At 32.5% G+C, this 16,988-nt stretch overlaps 1 protein-coding gene across 1 annotated transcript in view; it reads right to left on the reverse strand.

Moving 5' to 3' along the window:
- Positions 1-8,037: 8,037 nt before the first annotated feature.
- LOC132744276 (uncharacterized protein CXorf38 homolog) overlaps positions 8,038-16,988 on the reverse strand; it is a 32,246-nt gene continuing 23,295 nt past the window's right edge. The window contains exons 2-5 of the mRNA XM_060732935.1: positions 16,321-16,915; positions 12,713-12,871; positions 12,143-12,319; positions 8,038-8,870 (exon numbers count right to left, since the gene is read on the reverse strand). Of these exons, the coding sequence (XP_060588918.1) occupies positions 8,793-8,870; positions 12,143-12,319; positions 12,713-12,871; positions 16,321-16,896 (990 nt within the window). The 5' untranslated portion in view covers positions 16,897-16,915 and the 3' untranslated portion in view covers positions 8,038-8,792. The remainder of the gene's footprint in view (positions 8,871-12,142; positions 12,320-12,712; positions 12,872-16,320; positions 16,916-16,988) is intronic.

The raw sequence follows: 16,988 nt of genomic DNA on the forward strand, positions 1-16,988 counted from the left end.
ATGACCTTGATATTATGTTTATGTATGTATGTATGTTTGTATATATGCTGTGTGCTCATGGGTATAATACCCACATGTATTTGGAATAAAATCTTGAAATCTTGAATTAATAACATCTTCATGTAATTATATGTTTACTTATATACCAGATGAATTTACTCTACATATACATTTAAAGTTTAAAGGCACATTTCGCCTCAGAAATGAATAGATTTTTTTTTGTAAAAGGGCCAATATGTGTTTTATAATGTTGTAATAATATATTTAGAAAAAGTGCTATTCTTATTACCTGCCAAAAAAAATGAGTTTGTTAATAGAGATGCAAAATGTAAAAAAAAATGTAATTTGACTTCCATATATAATACTTATTCACCATAATTGTACTAGTTGCTAAAATGCAAAAGAAACAAAAGTTGGCTTAGATATATGGCCTATGAAAAATGTTTTGGACACCAAAAAATATAAACTTTTGAAAAATAACTTTCTGCATTTTTTTTTAGCTTAATGGGCCTTAAAATAAAACCTGAATAAATGCAAAGGAAAAGAATGATGGCTCTAGTATATGGACAGTGAAAAACTCTTTGGACACAAAACAATTAAGTTTTTGAAAAATATAGTGATTGTATTTTTAAGGCTTAATGGGCTTTTAAAGCAAACGGGTATAATAGTTTAAAATGTACGTTTAGTCACATTTCACAAAACCTTTCTTTATATAAAATAATGTTACCTTATTTTCATAAAAGCATTGCAATAGCATGTAACTATACAACAAACATTTATTAACATGAAATAATATGTTTACATATTGTACTAGATACATTCAATCAGAATTTCATGTTTCAAACTTTCATGTAACAAACAGACATGTGTAAACTATATCTATATATAACATATCTTAATTTTGGTAATCAGCAAGCATAAAAATCTTACATACCTTTAATAAAATATAGTTATATCTTTACTGTCTGTAAACATTGAATATATATTTTAGCATTGTCGGAACCCATACGTACAGATTTGGCTGAACTACATTCATCACTAATGAAGTGTATTCATAACCAGTATTCTTTAATTACCCAGGATGCATTTTAAGACAGTATATTACAACATATCTTTTTAGTTATTTCATGTAACATATGTTTTACAATACATGTAAACTAACATATTATAATTATGTTAACATCAGCAGAAATATAACTTATGTATACCTATAATGTTATAATGTCTTGGTACTAAAATATGACAAATTGTTTGATTAAAAAGTTCTAATTGAACCGTTACATAAATTATCTATGAACATAAATATCTGATAACATATAAACTTATAAAATATGGCTTTCTGCGTGAAGGAGCAAATTGGAGACTTGTATATATCCCTGAGGGGCAACTAAGAACCGACTTATGCCGATAAATGGAATACATCCCCTATTGGGTGTATTCAAGAACGAACATATATCCCAAAGGGGCAGCCAAAAGCAGGCATATTTCCCTGTGGTGTAGCTGAGAACACGCATATATTTCTAAGGGGGAGTTTGTGAACTGGTATATATCCCTGAGGTGTAGCCGACAACTGGTATATATCCCCAAGAGGGAAGCCAATAACTTGGTACATATCAACCAAGGGGCAGATAACTGGTAGATATATATATATATATATATATATATATATATTATATATATATATATATATATTATATATATATATATATATATCCGAGGGGCAGCTAAGAACTGGTATATATTACCAAAGAGGAGTTTAAAACTGGTATATATTACCAAAGGGGAGCTGGACACTGGTATATATCTCGAAGTGACCCCGACAACTTGTATATACCCCTGAGGGGCAGCTAAGAGCTGGTATATATCCCCGAGGTGTAAACGAGAGGCAATAAAGCCAGTTGAAGAGTCAATAAGCACTAACACCTGACAGCCATGTATATTTTTACCTCAATTGTACATTTATATTGAGGATATGTATGAAGACATCATGAAATCATATTTTCATCTATGGTGTATAAATTGTTTTAATTTACAATTATGTTATACTGTCTTTGTAGTTAGAGTATATACAACCACATATAAATTTACAGCAAGGTATATCTATACTTGCCTAGTGTTTAAAATTATCATTCTAACATAAACAATAAATAGTTCACTTAAAGGAGCTCCACTGAGGTTAAACAATAAAGAATAACAAGAGGGCCATGATGGCCCTGAGGTCGCTCACCTGTATATAGCCCCCCCCCCGCCACCCGGGCCAATTTTACCCAAGGGCTTTTATTTGTTTATTTGAACAGACTTGGTAGACACCCATAAGAAGATGTTTCATGCTAAACATCTAAGTTCTAGCTCATTGGGTTTTTTAAAAGAAGATTTTTTTAAGTTTTTACTATACATATAGTAAAAAACAATAACACCCCTGGGGCGGGGCTAGTTTTGACCCCCAGGCTTTTATTTGAACAAACTTTGTAGATATTTACTTAAAGATGTTTCATGCTTAATATCTGAACTCTAGCTATTTGGGTTTTTTCAAAGAAGATTTCTAAGTTTTTGCTATACACATATAAGGAAAATCAATGACCCCCGGGGCGGGGCCAGTTTTGAACCCAGGGCTTTTATTTGAACATACTTGGTAGACACCCATTAGAACATGTTTCATGCTAAATATCTTAGCTCTAGCTCTTTGGGTTCTTAAAAAGAAGGTTTTTAAAGTTTTTACTATATGCATATAGGGAAAATCAATGACCCCCTGGGGCGGGGCCAATTTTGACCCCAGGGCTTTTATTTGAACAAACTTGGTAGACACTCACTAGAAGATGTTTCATGCCAAATATCTTAGCTCTAGCTCTTTGGGTTCTTTAAAAGAAGATTTTTTAAATTTTTACTATATGCACACATAAAAGTAACCTAAGTTTGACGCCAATGCGGTAAGTACTGTTATAGCATTAACTATTCATTGAATTGTCGAGCTAAAACGATTACTAGTATTTTGGAAAAACAAAGTGAGCAAATAATCTGAAATTTTGCATACAAATTTTATACATGAAAAATAATATATCTTCTTCAAATAGTATGAAACCTCAACAACATAACTCCCGTCCTATCATGTCAAGAAATTAAGAAAATATTATCCTCAGTGGAGTCCCTTTAATGATACTGTTTGAATGATACTGACTAACAGTATTAACTTGTACACATTTATGGTTTTCCATAATTACAATTTGTAAATTTTTACAATCTTTACAATATAAAACAATCAAAGAAGGAATCTCTAAAATATAACATGTAAATGGTCCTCATCTCAATGAAACAATTTACTTGTCCTATATATCATCTAACAGGTATTTATATATATACCATTCCATTGTCCTATATATCATATAACTGGTGTTGATATAAATAATTCCATTGTCTAAATATTGTATAACAGGAATTTACATATAACATTCCTTTGTTTTATATAACATTTAACTGGTATTCATTTATACCATTCAATTTTCATTTACATCTTATAACTGGTATTGATATATACCATTTCCTTTGCAAATTAACATATAATATACATATATGGTATTTTTATATACATATCATATAACTGGTACTAAGTATTTATATATACCATTCCATTGTCCTACATGTCATATAATTGGTATTCATATATACCATTCCCTTGTCCTTTATATCATATAACTGGTATTAATATATACCATTTCCTTCTTATATATATATATCACATAAGTGGTATTGATATATACCATTTCCTTGTCATATATATCATATAACTGGTATTTATATATACCATTCCATTGGCCTAAATGTCATATAATTGGTATTCATATATACCATTCCCTTGTCCTTTATATCATATAACATGTATTTATATATAACATTCCCTTGTCTTTTATATCATATAACTGGTATTCATATATACCATTCCCTTGTCCTTTATATCATATAACATGTATTTATATATAACATTCCCTTGTCTTTTATATCATATAACCGGTATTCATATATACCATTCCCTTATCCTATCATATATTATATAATATAACTGGTATTTAAATGTTATATTTATCTTTACTTTTTATGACCTTGTACATTAATTTTTTCCATTCAAATTACTTATTATATTTACTTATTCATTAATTTATCTTCTTGCTAATCTATTTATCTATTTATAATTCAAAGAACCTATTACTTTTTCAAATTATACTTTTCACAAACTATCCCTGATCTTTAAAAAAAAGGTCACCTATATTTTCTTTATATTTCACTGCATTTGTTTCATTTATTTATCTAATTACACATTTGAATATTACTTTCTTCAATTTCAATATTACTACAATGATCAGAAATTAATATTTAATGAACTGTTTTTGATGATTGTTATTTATCATATTGCACTACATTCATTATTTAACTTATCGTATTAATTTTTTTGCTGATAATGTTTATTTAAATAATTATGTCTTTTATCATGAAATAATATAGATTAATCACTATGTTAACTGCATGTATTCTATCTCACTATGTTAAAAATTTAGATCATTTCTTTTTTGTCAATAATGAAAAAAGTATCATTTCTTTTAACATGCAATACTTTAGTTTAAATACTTCCTGTATACTTTATCACTTTTTTTGTTGAAAAGTAAAACCAATTACCATCATCATGTTTAACATGAAATAACTGATCCTGGTCTTTTACATACTGTTTAGCATCATTTCCCTTGAACCCTCTTCCAAGTCCTCCTCGAAATGTTAACCTACCAACATTAAACTCCTCACCATCTTTCTGTTTTATATAACATTTCAGCTACACTCACATCTACAGTATTAGGAAAATCAGGAAGACTATCAACAAACTTCTGCCATCGTTTTTTCAAAACTCATTATGACATTACTGAAGCTCAATGTACTTAAACCTCTTCATCTCTAAAAGGTGACTGTACTTATATTGTCAGTTTAACCTACAATACTCTAACTCAACTTACTGAGATTGTGTAACAATGGTATTACTGTGAACAAGTCTCTTTGTTATTTTGGTATGAATAAAATTGAGATTTATTGTCATGTTCCCTCCATACAACACAAGTTCTTTTAATTTGTTAGATTTTCTAATAATATCAAATATTTTCTCATAATTACTATTTTTCAATTCAACAAATACAAATATTTCAAGGTTTGTAAGTATCAGCATCTATCACATTAAAAACAGTAATTAAACAAAAAAAGGTTTACTGAAGTTGTTGATGTGTTTTGATAAATTTACACATCATGCTGGTTCTCACACTCACATTCAACATTAAACAAAATGTATTTGTTCAAGATGACTGGTTCTCTCAAGAAAATTACAAAATGTAGTAGTATCATCATGACTCATTGTTATACCACTCATACTTATTGCTACAAGATTGATCATACTAGGTAGGTATCTAACAACTGTTGTACACACTGGGTAATACTCGTCAGAGTAAGAGACACTACCAAGAGACAGAGATTTTAATGTTAAAGTATTTACTTTAATTGTCTCAGAAACACAATTGTTAATCGCATCAATCCTCTGTTCAGTACTATGTGTACTATCACTTTGTTTACTTGATAACCTTTGTGATATACGGTCATATGTTATTTCAATTTTTTCAAGATGATGAAACATTGGTAAATATTTTGAAAATTTAACATTTTTTGTGTTGATGTCACCTACCTTAATAGACAGAACAGAGTCAGGAACAATTTGTTGCTGGTCAATACCTGAACAAACAATATCACAATACTGACCCCGATAATCAATGACCAAATCTCCTATATAAAAAATACAGTATTACTTCCTATACTACATGTTGCATTGAATTCTTCCATTGAACTCAAAACATAAGCTTTTGAATATCAATAAGACAACTATGATCCATATAAATGCTACTATTTATTGTTCTCCTGTATTCCTGAACACGAGAGTCTTCCGACACAGAATCATATATGTATTTTGACACATGTGTTGCTAATCTAGGTTCTAGACCCCATAGCATAATGATAACATTTGATTGCTCTAATATGTTCATTTACTGTTGAACAATTCCGAAAAACCTCACAAAATAAATTTTGAACTAATTCAGAAACATTTCCCTGTTGCTATTCTGATAAACACATTTTTGCATTTAAATTTATAACCAATAATCACTGCAGCCAGAAATTCTTGCATTGATTTGTTTGAATGAAGAGAACAATGAGCTTTTAGGTTTGGATACAGAAAAAGAAGGACATTTATCTTCTGTCAAAATCCCCAGTTTCAGACATGTTTGTCCGCACATCTTGTGATATTTTCAAATCATCAAAACACAGATTTTGTCAAATGTTAAGGACTTATCCTTAGGACAATTGAACAATTTCTCATAAGCCAAGCGTACACACCATATATAAGATGACTATTAATCTACAATATCTCTACATCTGTTAAATACTGAGGGAGTTCAACAATTCTGAGAAACCCTTTCCAGACATTCTGTATATAAAAAATTTTTTCCCCCCCTAAAAGGTTTTTTTTTTTGATAAAAATTTCCAGGTGAAATTTAAAGTTCCTAACATTACCAGTATAAATAGCCACCTTAGGTTTTTCGAGTTTAAACCATCACACGCCATAGACCAAAACCAAATTGTTGCACATTTAATTTGGGTCCCCCTGTTTCAGGCCCAACCACAAGACCGGTAATCCAAGCTTTGTTCCACAAATATACATTAGACTAATGAAATTCGTTCAATTTGCTGTTTTTTATTTGGTTTTCTTAATTCATTTTTTTTTTCAAATGGTGTTTTATCAAAACCCTTTTTTAATATTTCAATAAATTGATGAATCTCTTATTACTTACTTCAAACTGTGAAAAATTTCCATGGCCGTGGATGTAGTAACAATTGTGTATTTTTTTGTAAAGTCACGTTCAGGAAGGCCTGCCTGGAACTCATTTCTAGTCTCACTGTCAAAAGACGCATTCATCTAAACCATCAAGCAAAATAATTATCTTTTTCAAAATCATTTTCCAGAAGTTTTACTTAAATTTTTTATCTTATTCATATCGCATTTCAAGCATTTTCTTGGATACTTCGGATCTTTATGTTATGTCTAAGAGAAATATAAAACATAAAATCAAATTTTTTCATTTCCTGGACTCCTTCAAAACTCATCATCTGTATTGGGTCCATCACTGGGGTGCCATACCACCAACATTGATCAAATATTTACAAAGAAACTACTCTTACCAGACCCTGCATCTCCAACAACATAAATAAAATTTCTGTGGTTCCCTGTTCTTTGTGAAAATCTCTGACATGGACTCTATTTTTCTTTTTCCTCAGACTCCCCTCTGTTCTTTTTCTATCTTGTTTGTTAATAGTGGGTCTTATATCAAAACATCTCTGAAGTTAATAATTTTCCTCATTCTGGTTGTAAAGGTATTGCTGATACTTTAAGTACGGTCACTGCGATGAATGTTCTATCAAAATTGAGTAACGACAACCTGAAATTTATTGAGCAGCCAATAAAATCAGCAAAACTACAAATGATCTAAACAATAACAAGATTCTCTCTGACAAGAATTTCTAAAAATGGGAAAAAACATTAATAGACCCAGAGTGACCTTTACCTTGAGCTGGTAAAAGGCAGTGGCATTGGTTCATCACATTGCCTTATTCACGGTGATCCGTGTCAAGTTTGAAGAAAATCCTTGACAAAGTGTAGTTATTTATAGAAGAGACAAAATGTTTGATGTATGAACATAATTTGACCTTCAATGGTTACCTTGAAACCTACAACTGACACAGCGTGTGGCATGGCTTTTCATGTTGCAGTAAACAGTTATGCCAAATTAAAGAAAAATTATCGGTTTATAGAACGAATACATTATTGTCTGTTTGATTTTTGACCTTTGATAAATCAAAGAAATTGTGAGCCAGCACTGCAGAGGCATCGGTTCTAAACATTGCCTTGTTAAAATTCACATATGAGTCAATTTTGAAAGAAAAATCTTCAAAGGGTATGGAATGCATAAAAGGAAGAGGACAATATTTCATATTTGACCTTTGACCTTCATAGATGACCTTGACCTTTAGCAAACCAAGCACAGACATTGGTTTTTCACATTGCCTTGTTAAAGCATGTGACGTCACACAGGAAAATCACACAGAAGTTATTAAATTTATAGAGAAAAGAAAACAAAATGATTTTTTGGCATTTGTCCTCGAAGGGTGATATTTACCTAGAGCACATTGGTGGCATTGGTTGTGCAGGTAGACAGGTCCAGGGTGTCCGTTTGACCCTTGAAATGACTCTTTGACCATTCAAATTTCCAAAAGGCTTGATTTGACCATCAAGATTTTAACTACAGGGTCAAATTTTGTTAAAATCATGGGGATTTGGCCTTGTAGTCGGTAAAACTTAGTTAAAATGACCCTCAGAATTTCGTGGCTAGTGAACACCCTGTCAGGTTGAGGTGAGCATTTAAAGAAAATCTTTAAAGGGATTTTTAGAGTGGGCATGATGGAAACAAATAGACAGAATGACTGATCTAATAATGCCGCAAAGTAATTCCAGTACAGCACTAACAACATTATGTGGTAGAGTATAATAAAATGTTAATTGCATAAATTTTATAATATTATAAATTTAATTATATTGAATGATCCGGAGTACTAAACCATTAAATAAATTTCTTAAATAATAAAGTAACGATGATCTTCAGCTGTTTTTTTATATTAATGGCAATATCATACACTTGTATGTACACCATCAAAACAAATATTTACTCACCTAACTTGGTTTGCTCATACTCTGCCTGACTTTGACCTGAGGAAGTTACTGTCTTAATTTTTGCCATCTCCTGCAAAAACAAATCATCTTCTTTACTCCAAAAAATACATTTTAGTTCAAAACTAATCAACAAGATATTATTAAGATGTACTTAGAACTGGGTCTTTGACTTTAAACCACTTGCCCCTCACCGCTGATGGTCCAAATCCTGACAGGGACTTTGAATTATTTCATGTGGGGAAGCTATCCAGCTAGCTTAGAGAACGACCATGGTTCTAATCAGGTCACTGCCCGTTTGTGCCTGAAATAATGCACGGAAGGGCACCTGAGGTATTCCTCCCCCAGTAAAGCTGGAGTGTGGCCATATGACTTATACTATGTCGGTGTGGTGTAAAACCCAATCAAACAAAAAAACAGAACTGCCACTGTCATGTCGTGAATACCCCTGCATACCACTTTGTTAGAATAAACAGTAGTCATTTAGAGCTCAAGGACAACCTTCCTGCCAAATCTGTTGGTAGTAAGCCAGTGCATAACTAAGATATGTATACTACATGTTTTTAGTGGCAAAGATCAAAGTGACCTTTACCTTTGACTTACTGACTCAACTGTAACTGCCACTGCATGACTTGAATACCCTCCCAATTCATGCAGCTTTGCTGGGGGTGTTTTATGATGAATATATGAGAATATAATTATGCTTCAAATGTGAAATGTCAAAATCAATACACTGTGGACAGGCATTCTTAAGCATTTGAGCAGACAGGCTTATTGTAGTTAAAGCCCCTGTGACCTTTACCTTTGACATAAACACCTAAAAATCAATATGGGGTCATCTACTAGTCATAACTAACCTCAGTACCAAATAAGAAGACTGTTTACCAAAGCATTCTTAAGTAATTGAGCCGACAACGGACAAGCTTTCAGAATTAAAAGCTTAGTGACTTCAAAACTAATAGGGGTCACTTTATAGTCATAAACAACTGTGGGTCAAAGGATTCTAAAGATGTTTTGCCACAATTTTGTATAGTCAAGGCCCTTCTGACTTTGACCTTTGACTCAGTGACCACAAACAATAGGGGTCATCTCATAATGATGACCAACCTCTCATCAGGACTAAACTACATGCCAAATATGAAGACTGTGGGTCAAAGGAATCTTAAGTTATTGAGCGGACAGGCTTTTTTCATTCAAGGCCCCTGTGACATTGACCTTTGACCCAGTGACTTTTAAATCAATAGGGGTCATTTCTCATCAGGACTAAACTACATGCCAAATATGAAGACTGTGGGTCAAAGGAATCTTAAGTTATTGGGTGAACAAGTTTTTTCGTTCAAGGCCCCTGTGACCTTGACCTTTGTCCCATCAACCTCAAAATCAATTGGGGTCATCTACTCATCGTGAATAACCTCCACGCCAAATATGAAGACTGCGGGTCAAAGGTATGTTAAGTTATTGGGTGGACAAGGAAAAACCGACGGAAGACCGGATGGACAAGCAGATTCCAGTATTCTCCCCTAACAACTTTGTTGTGCGGGGGTATAACAATACACTTGTGACGTTATATAACGTAAGTTGGATCGCTCTACATGCTTTTAACAGAATAACATTTATCTATTAATTATTTTTGTTGATTTTTTTTCTATCATGTACTTGAATTATATACCATTTTATTTTCTGTGTTTTTTGTGTAAATGTATTTAATAAGTGATAAATTTTCCACCAAGGACAGTTAAATTTTTATCAATCCTTGTAACAACAGACAATGGACATCATGAACTCACAAAGCTTGCTAACTTTATTGACAAGCTAATAATACTGGTCTGCCATACAAACATAAGTTCTCTTAAAACCATGGTTGTATGTAAAACATGTACCAGTATATTAACTGGAAACAAACAGTCCTCTCTTAAAACCATGTTGTATTTAAAACATGTACAAATATATTACCAGGACAAAAACATATCAAGTTCTCTTGTGGAATACATATACCTGTATCAACCAGAAACAAACAGTTCTTTTAAAACCATGGTTGTGTGGAAAACACAGACAAGTATCAACCAGAAACAAACAGTTCTCTTAAAACCATGGTTGTGTGGAAAACACATACAAGTATCAACCAGAAACAAACAGTTCTCTTAAAACCATGGATGTGTGGAATACATGTACGAGTATCAACCAGAAACAAACATTTGTTCTCTTAAAACCATGGTTGTGTGGAATACATGTACCAGTATCAACCAGAAACAAACAGTTCTCTTAAAACCATGGTTTGTGAAATACATGTACTAGTATCAACCAGAAACAAACAGTTCTCTTAATGCCATGGTTGTGTGGAATACATAAACCTGTATCAACGAGAAACAAACAGTTCTCTTAAAACCATGGCTGTGTGGAATACATGTACCAGTATCAACCAGAAACAAACAGTTCTCATAAAACCATGGTTTATGGAAGACACACTTACGAACTTTCGCTATACGTATATGCAGTATTTCGATAGAGCGGAAGTCAGTGCGCGAGCATGCGCTTTGCCATATCTCGTTCAGTTACCGCTCACGTTTTAAACTCGGTTGCTATGAAGCGACACTAAGCGTACATGGCTTTTACAACTAAAATATCAGACAAACACATTAAAACAATACACAAAAACTACACATAGTTGTTTTCTATATTAATAACTGATAGTCAAACAAATATCTCAATATTCTTACCGATTTAATGTATTGTTTACATGTGATGACAGCAACGCTGTGTGTAAGATTACTTTCGGTTCAGAAAATTCATTTGTTTACCATCAAAACTCATATGTTTACCATAGGAACCATATATAGATAGAAAGCAAATTAAACAAAGGTAAAGAAAAAATTGTCCGTTTCTGAACAAAAAATCGAATAAATAAATACAAAGTCTTTTTAAAAGGTCCCTTCTTTAAGTTCATTTGAAAGGGGAATAATTTGGTTGGATTTTAGACAGGGAAAACAGGGAGTTACCTTTCATAGCTAGGGAATATGGCCGACTGAAATCATGCAAGCAAGTTTGTAAGTGAGACATGTACCAGTATCAACCAGAAACAAACAGTTCTCTTAAAACCATGGTTTATGGAAGACATGTACCTGTATAAACAAGAAACAAACAGTTCTCTTAAAACCATGGCTTTGTGGAATACATGTACAAGTATCAACCAGAAATAAACAGTTCTCTTAAAACCATGGTTGTGTGGAATAGAAGTACAAATATTTTTACCGGAAACAAACATACTAAGTTCTCTAAAAACCATGTTGTATGCAAGGCATGCACCAGTATATAACTGGAAATAAACACTAGAAATGTTACGTTTACCTCATTTAGTTTGAATATCTGGGTTTCATGTTCTTCAGATTGTTTTTTAAGCTCCTCATATTCCTCATTAGTTGGAGCATCTTCAATTGATTTTAGAACTTTTTTCATTTCTTCATTGATTTGTCCCAGAATTTCATCAAAGTCTACAGTAGTTATAATGAAGTCTTTCTTCTTAAGCTAATGAAAACATAACAATTCTTTTATATTTTCTTTCATAAAAAAGTAGCTATGTGATTTATAATACTTACTATTCTATACAACAAATTATATATATGGTCAAAACATTAATTTAAAATGATCTCAATTGATCATTTTTTAACTTATACATTTTCTGAGGATTTCTAAAATAGGTCTGTGGTAAAGTCATCTGATTGCCATACTTTTTTATCAATGTAAATGAATTTTAGGAAATTTTTATTCAACTTTGAAAAAAATGAAACCATTTTGAGAATTTTTACCCCAAAATTTATCTTGAATTTAAAGATGTTCTTAATAGAAATAATTATCACTGAACTCTTTAAAGATTTCAAACTGATATCATAAGTTTATTACAAATGTATATACTCTTACATCTTGAAGTTTCAGTACAGCTTGTTGTGCAGCTGGTTGATGTACAAGTTCCTTACTATCTTGTAGAACTGCAATCATGTCATCTAAGTAAGTATTAGCCTCACTTTCTTCTAATTCCATGCTGCTTGAGTGGAAAATCATGTTTCTATACTGACGTACCTATTGAATGTAAAACAAAACTAAGTTCAACAGACACGCATAATTATACTGTGTTAAGCAATAAAACTAAACTAGACAAGAATTAAAACTGTTAAGAAAGTATCCTAATTGTTTCAATCATGAATTACTGAACTTTCCACTGTAACAACAAGAGCTGGTTGAACCAGGTGATGCTCCCCTACTAGGTTTTGGACACAGAAAATTTTATCTTTTGTAGTTTCACAGTAATGTCCCAGACAAACTTCAAAGTGTGATAATTCCAAACTTAGGCAAAGCAGAGTTACTGTTCTTTGCACTGCACTTTACTCAATGAGATATATCAACCGACTTGCCCGTGACATGTTGTCTCAATATGTTGATCAATTCTGTGAAATAGTTGTAAAATCCGACTTCAAATAACAAAGTTATGGGCCGGACACAATTTTGCTGCAAGGTCATGCTTGACCTTAAAGGTAGGGGCCAAAAAGTTGCACGAGACACCTCGTCTTAATATGGTGATCATTTCTGTGAAATAGTTGTAAAATTCAACTTCAAATAACAAAGTTATGGGCTGGAAACGATTTTTCTTCAAGGTCATGTTGTGACCTTGACCTTCAAGGTAGCTACCAAAATGTTGCGGGCGACATTTTGTCTCAATATGGTGATCATTTCTGTGAAATAGTTGTAAAATCTGACTTCAAATAACAAAGTAATGGGCCGGACATGGTTTTGCTGCAAGGTCATGCCGTGACCTTGACCACCAATTAGAAGATGTTTCATGATAAATATTGAAGCTCTAGCTCTTTTGGTTTTTCAAAAGAACATTTTTACAAGTTTTTACTATACATATTAACGGGGAAAAGCAATGCCACCCCCACCCCCGACCCCGGGCCAATTTTAACCCCAGTACTTTTATTTGAACAAACTTTGTAGACGCTCATTAGAAGATATTTCATGCTTAGTATCTAAACTCTAGATCTTTGGGTCTTTTAAATGAAGATTTTTTAAGTATTTACTATACATATACAAGGAAAATAAATGACCCCGAGACATGGCCAATTTTAACCCCGGGTCTTTATGTGAACCTTTGCGAAATATCTAAGCTCTAGCTCTTTGGGTTTTTTTTTTAAAAAGATTTTTTAAACTTTTTCCTTTATACAAATAAGGAAGATCAATGACATCCACCCGTGGGGTCAATTTTGACCCCAGGGCTTTTCTTTGAACACACTTGGTAGACACTGACTATGTTTCATGCCAAATATTTAAGCTCTAGCTCTTTTGGTTTTTTTAAGGAAGATTTTTAAAGTTTTTTCTTTCGGTTGCCATATCAATTAAATTCTTTGAACAATATTTAAAGTTGACTACCAAAGGAACATTTCTATGAAGTTTGGATAAAATTGGCTTAGCGATTTATGAGGAGATGTTGTTTAAAGTAAAAGTTTATAGGTGGACCGACGCCGAACGAAAAAGCGATCACAAAAGCTCACCATGTCACTTTGTGACAGGTGAGCTTAAAAAAGTTTAGTTGAAATTATATACATTTACATAATACATGTAAATGGATACTGAAATGGTATTTTGATAAAAGATACAGTACAGATAACGAGGAATATGAAAATTCCTGCGAGTAACGAGTAATTACAAAAAGCGTGACTCCTAGTGGATTATAAATTTCTCGTACACAAAAGAGTGACTCCGTGTCGATAACGAGTGACAATTAAGTCCGTGGGACTCCGTGAGTCTCCTAGCCAAAAAGAGTGACTCTGAGTAATGGTATGCTATATTTATTCATTTATTAATATAATGCTTTACCTTTAAACTAAAATCCTTGAAGGCATATACATGTTATTATTCATTCAAAATAAAAATGTTGTTGAAAATTCTTCGTTGATGTAAAGTATCACAAGTGAAAACGAAAGTAGTTATTGCTACTGACTGAATTAATCGGGATAAAAATAAACTTGATGACGTTTACGGTAGTGTTTTTTCTATTCAAATGTACCTTTCAACTGTTTCAGGGTAAATTGAAAACAACAACGGTAAAATTCATCTTTATTTTCGAATCGTAATCTAAAATGAAATGTAAAATGAGGTTGTACTTGCATTTATTTACCCCAGCTAGACACTGACATGGAGTTACGCGCTGTTATTTTTGTCTCAGATTCACTCTCATCACACGTTTCTCACGCGGAGTCACTGGTTTTTATGGACAAATACTCTCGCGGAGTTGCGAGTGGATTTCTCATCCTTCGAGGATTTTCCATATTCGCGTTATCTGTACTGTACATGTATGTATATTTTTACCGGATTCTATATGCATTTGATTGTAAAACAAAAACACAAATCATTTAGATAATAATGTACCTCATAAAAGTCAATATTAACAAACTACCTTCAATTAAAATGTTATCCATAATGATTTTTAATCATGCCACGGATGCCCCCGCATGCAGCCAAAATTTCAGATGGTGCATTAATTATTTTTTTCATTTTAAGTTTAAAGCCCTTAAAACTTTTCAATGTTAACACAAACCATTTTCATACAATGTTCAAGGCACTGAAATTATTCAGTCTTAACCTTTTAAAAAATAGCGTATTGCATATTTGTAGCCAAAATAATGGCTAAAAATATGAGTGCTGAAACCGAAAGTTCAAAATTTTCCAACATTCAGGAAAGATAAGTTTGTCTAAAATCATTGAACCACGACCAAATTCAAACTTAAACTGCTTATTTCTAAGATGCTCTATATTATTTTCAAAGTGAAAGGGACATAACTCTGCCAAAAAATCATCAAACCATGACCGAATTCCAACTTGACCTGCCCATTCCTTTGACATATCCATATGTCAAATTTAAGTTGAATATGTAACAATGTTGGGTAGATAATAAACAGAAACTGTAAATTTCATATTATTTTCAAAGTGAAAGGGGCATTACTCTGCCAAAAATCATCAAACCATGACCAAATTTGAACTTAACCTGTATTTTCTCATGACATATCCATATGTCAAGTTTGAGTTGAATGTGTTGTACCGTTGGGGAGGTAATGAACGGAAACTGAAATTTCATATTATTTTCAAAGTAAAAGGGGCATTACTCTGCTAAAAATCATCGAACCATAACCAAGTTCGAACTTGACCTGTATTTTCTTATGACATATCCATATGTCAAATTTGAGTTGAATGTGTGCAACCGTTCTTAAGATAATGAACGGAAACTGATGATGACGGAATGACAGAATGACGGAATGACGGAACAGGGTAACACTATTCTAGATGTGCATCACTTAATTACATAATTACACTGATAGCTTAATATACAATTTTTATGCTTTTGATGCTTTTGATGCTGAATATAGATAGTAATCAAGTTGAGTAATCAAGAAACATATGTGTTTGAGTAATCACATACATAAAATACCCTAAATTTGATGGAATTGAGGGTATATTTAGTATACAAATGTATTTACCTTTGAAAAAAGATTGTTTGGTCCAGTAGCAATGCCTCCAATATGATTATGAAAATATATGTTATTTGTGACAACATGCAGTAACCCTGTACAATCTGTATGGACTGCTGATGTCTTGTCCTTGTACCCAGGAGCATTTATAAAACATTTGCTAATGCTCCACGGGTCTGTTGACCAATTTAGAGCTTCGCTATTTTTCCAGACTGGCGCAGGTGGTGTAGATGCATGATGCTGCACAATATAGTCATAGATGGCGCCACATATGTTGTTCGGACAAGCAATTTTGCCCTTACAGCAACAGTTGCATTTTACTTGCCCAAGAGGACAAACTTTGTTTCCAGCATTCCCAGGTACTGGCTTATGGTCTGGCTTGAGAGTTTCAACTCGACAGCCCCCACAAGTCACAGTTGATGATAGTGACTTTGTAAACCGAATGTTTTGTAAGATATCCTTATGTTGTTGGTCAGCTATGTCATTACAGAATGGTACCAGTCCCTCCTTTAAATATCCAAGTCCTAAACCAGCCTTTACCCACTGTCTGTATTTTTCCTTCTCTAACTGAAGTTGATGTGCCATCCTGATACTCTATCAATATCTAAACAAATCAAACAAAAAGATTATGTTAAATTTTATATAAATAAGTAATTATGGTCTTGGATTGCAATTCA

Source organism: Ruditapes philippinarum, unplaced genomic scaffold, assembly GCF_026571515.1.
Source record: "Ruditapes philippinarum isolate M1 unplaced genomic scaffold, ASM2657151v2 ctg3567_1_1_1_1, whole genome shotgun sequence".
Taxonomy (NCBI): domain Eukaryota; kingdom Metazoa; phylum Mollusca; class Bivalvia; order Venerida; family Veneridae; genus Ruditapes; species Ruditapes philippinarum.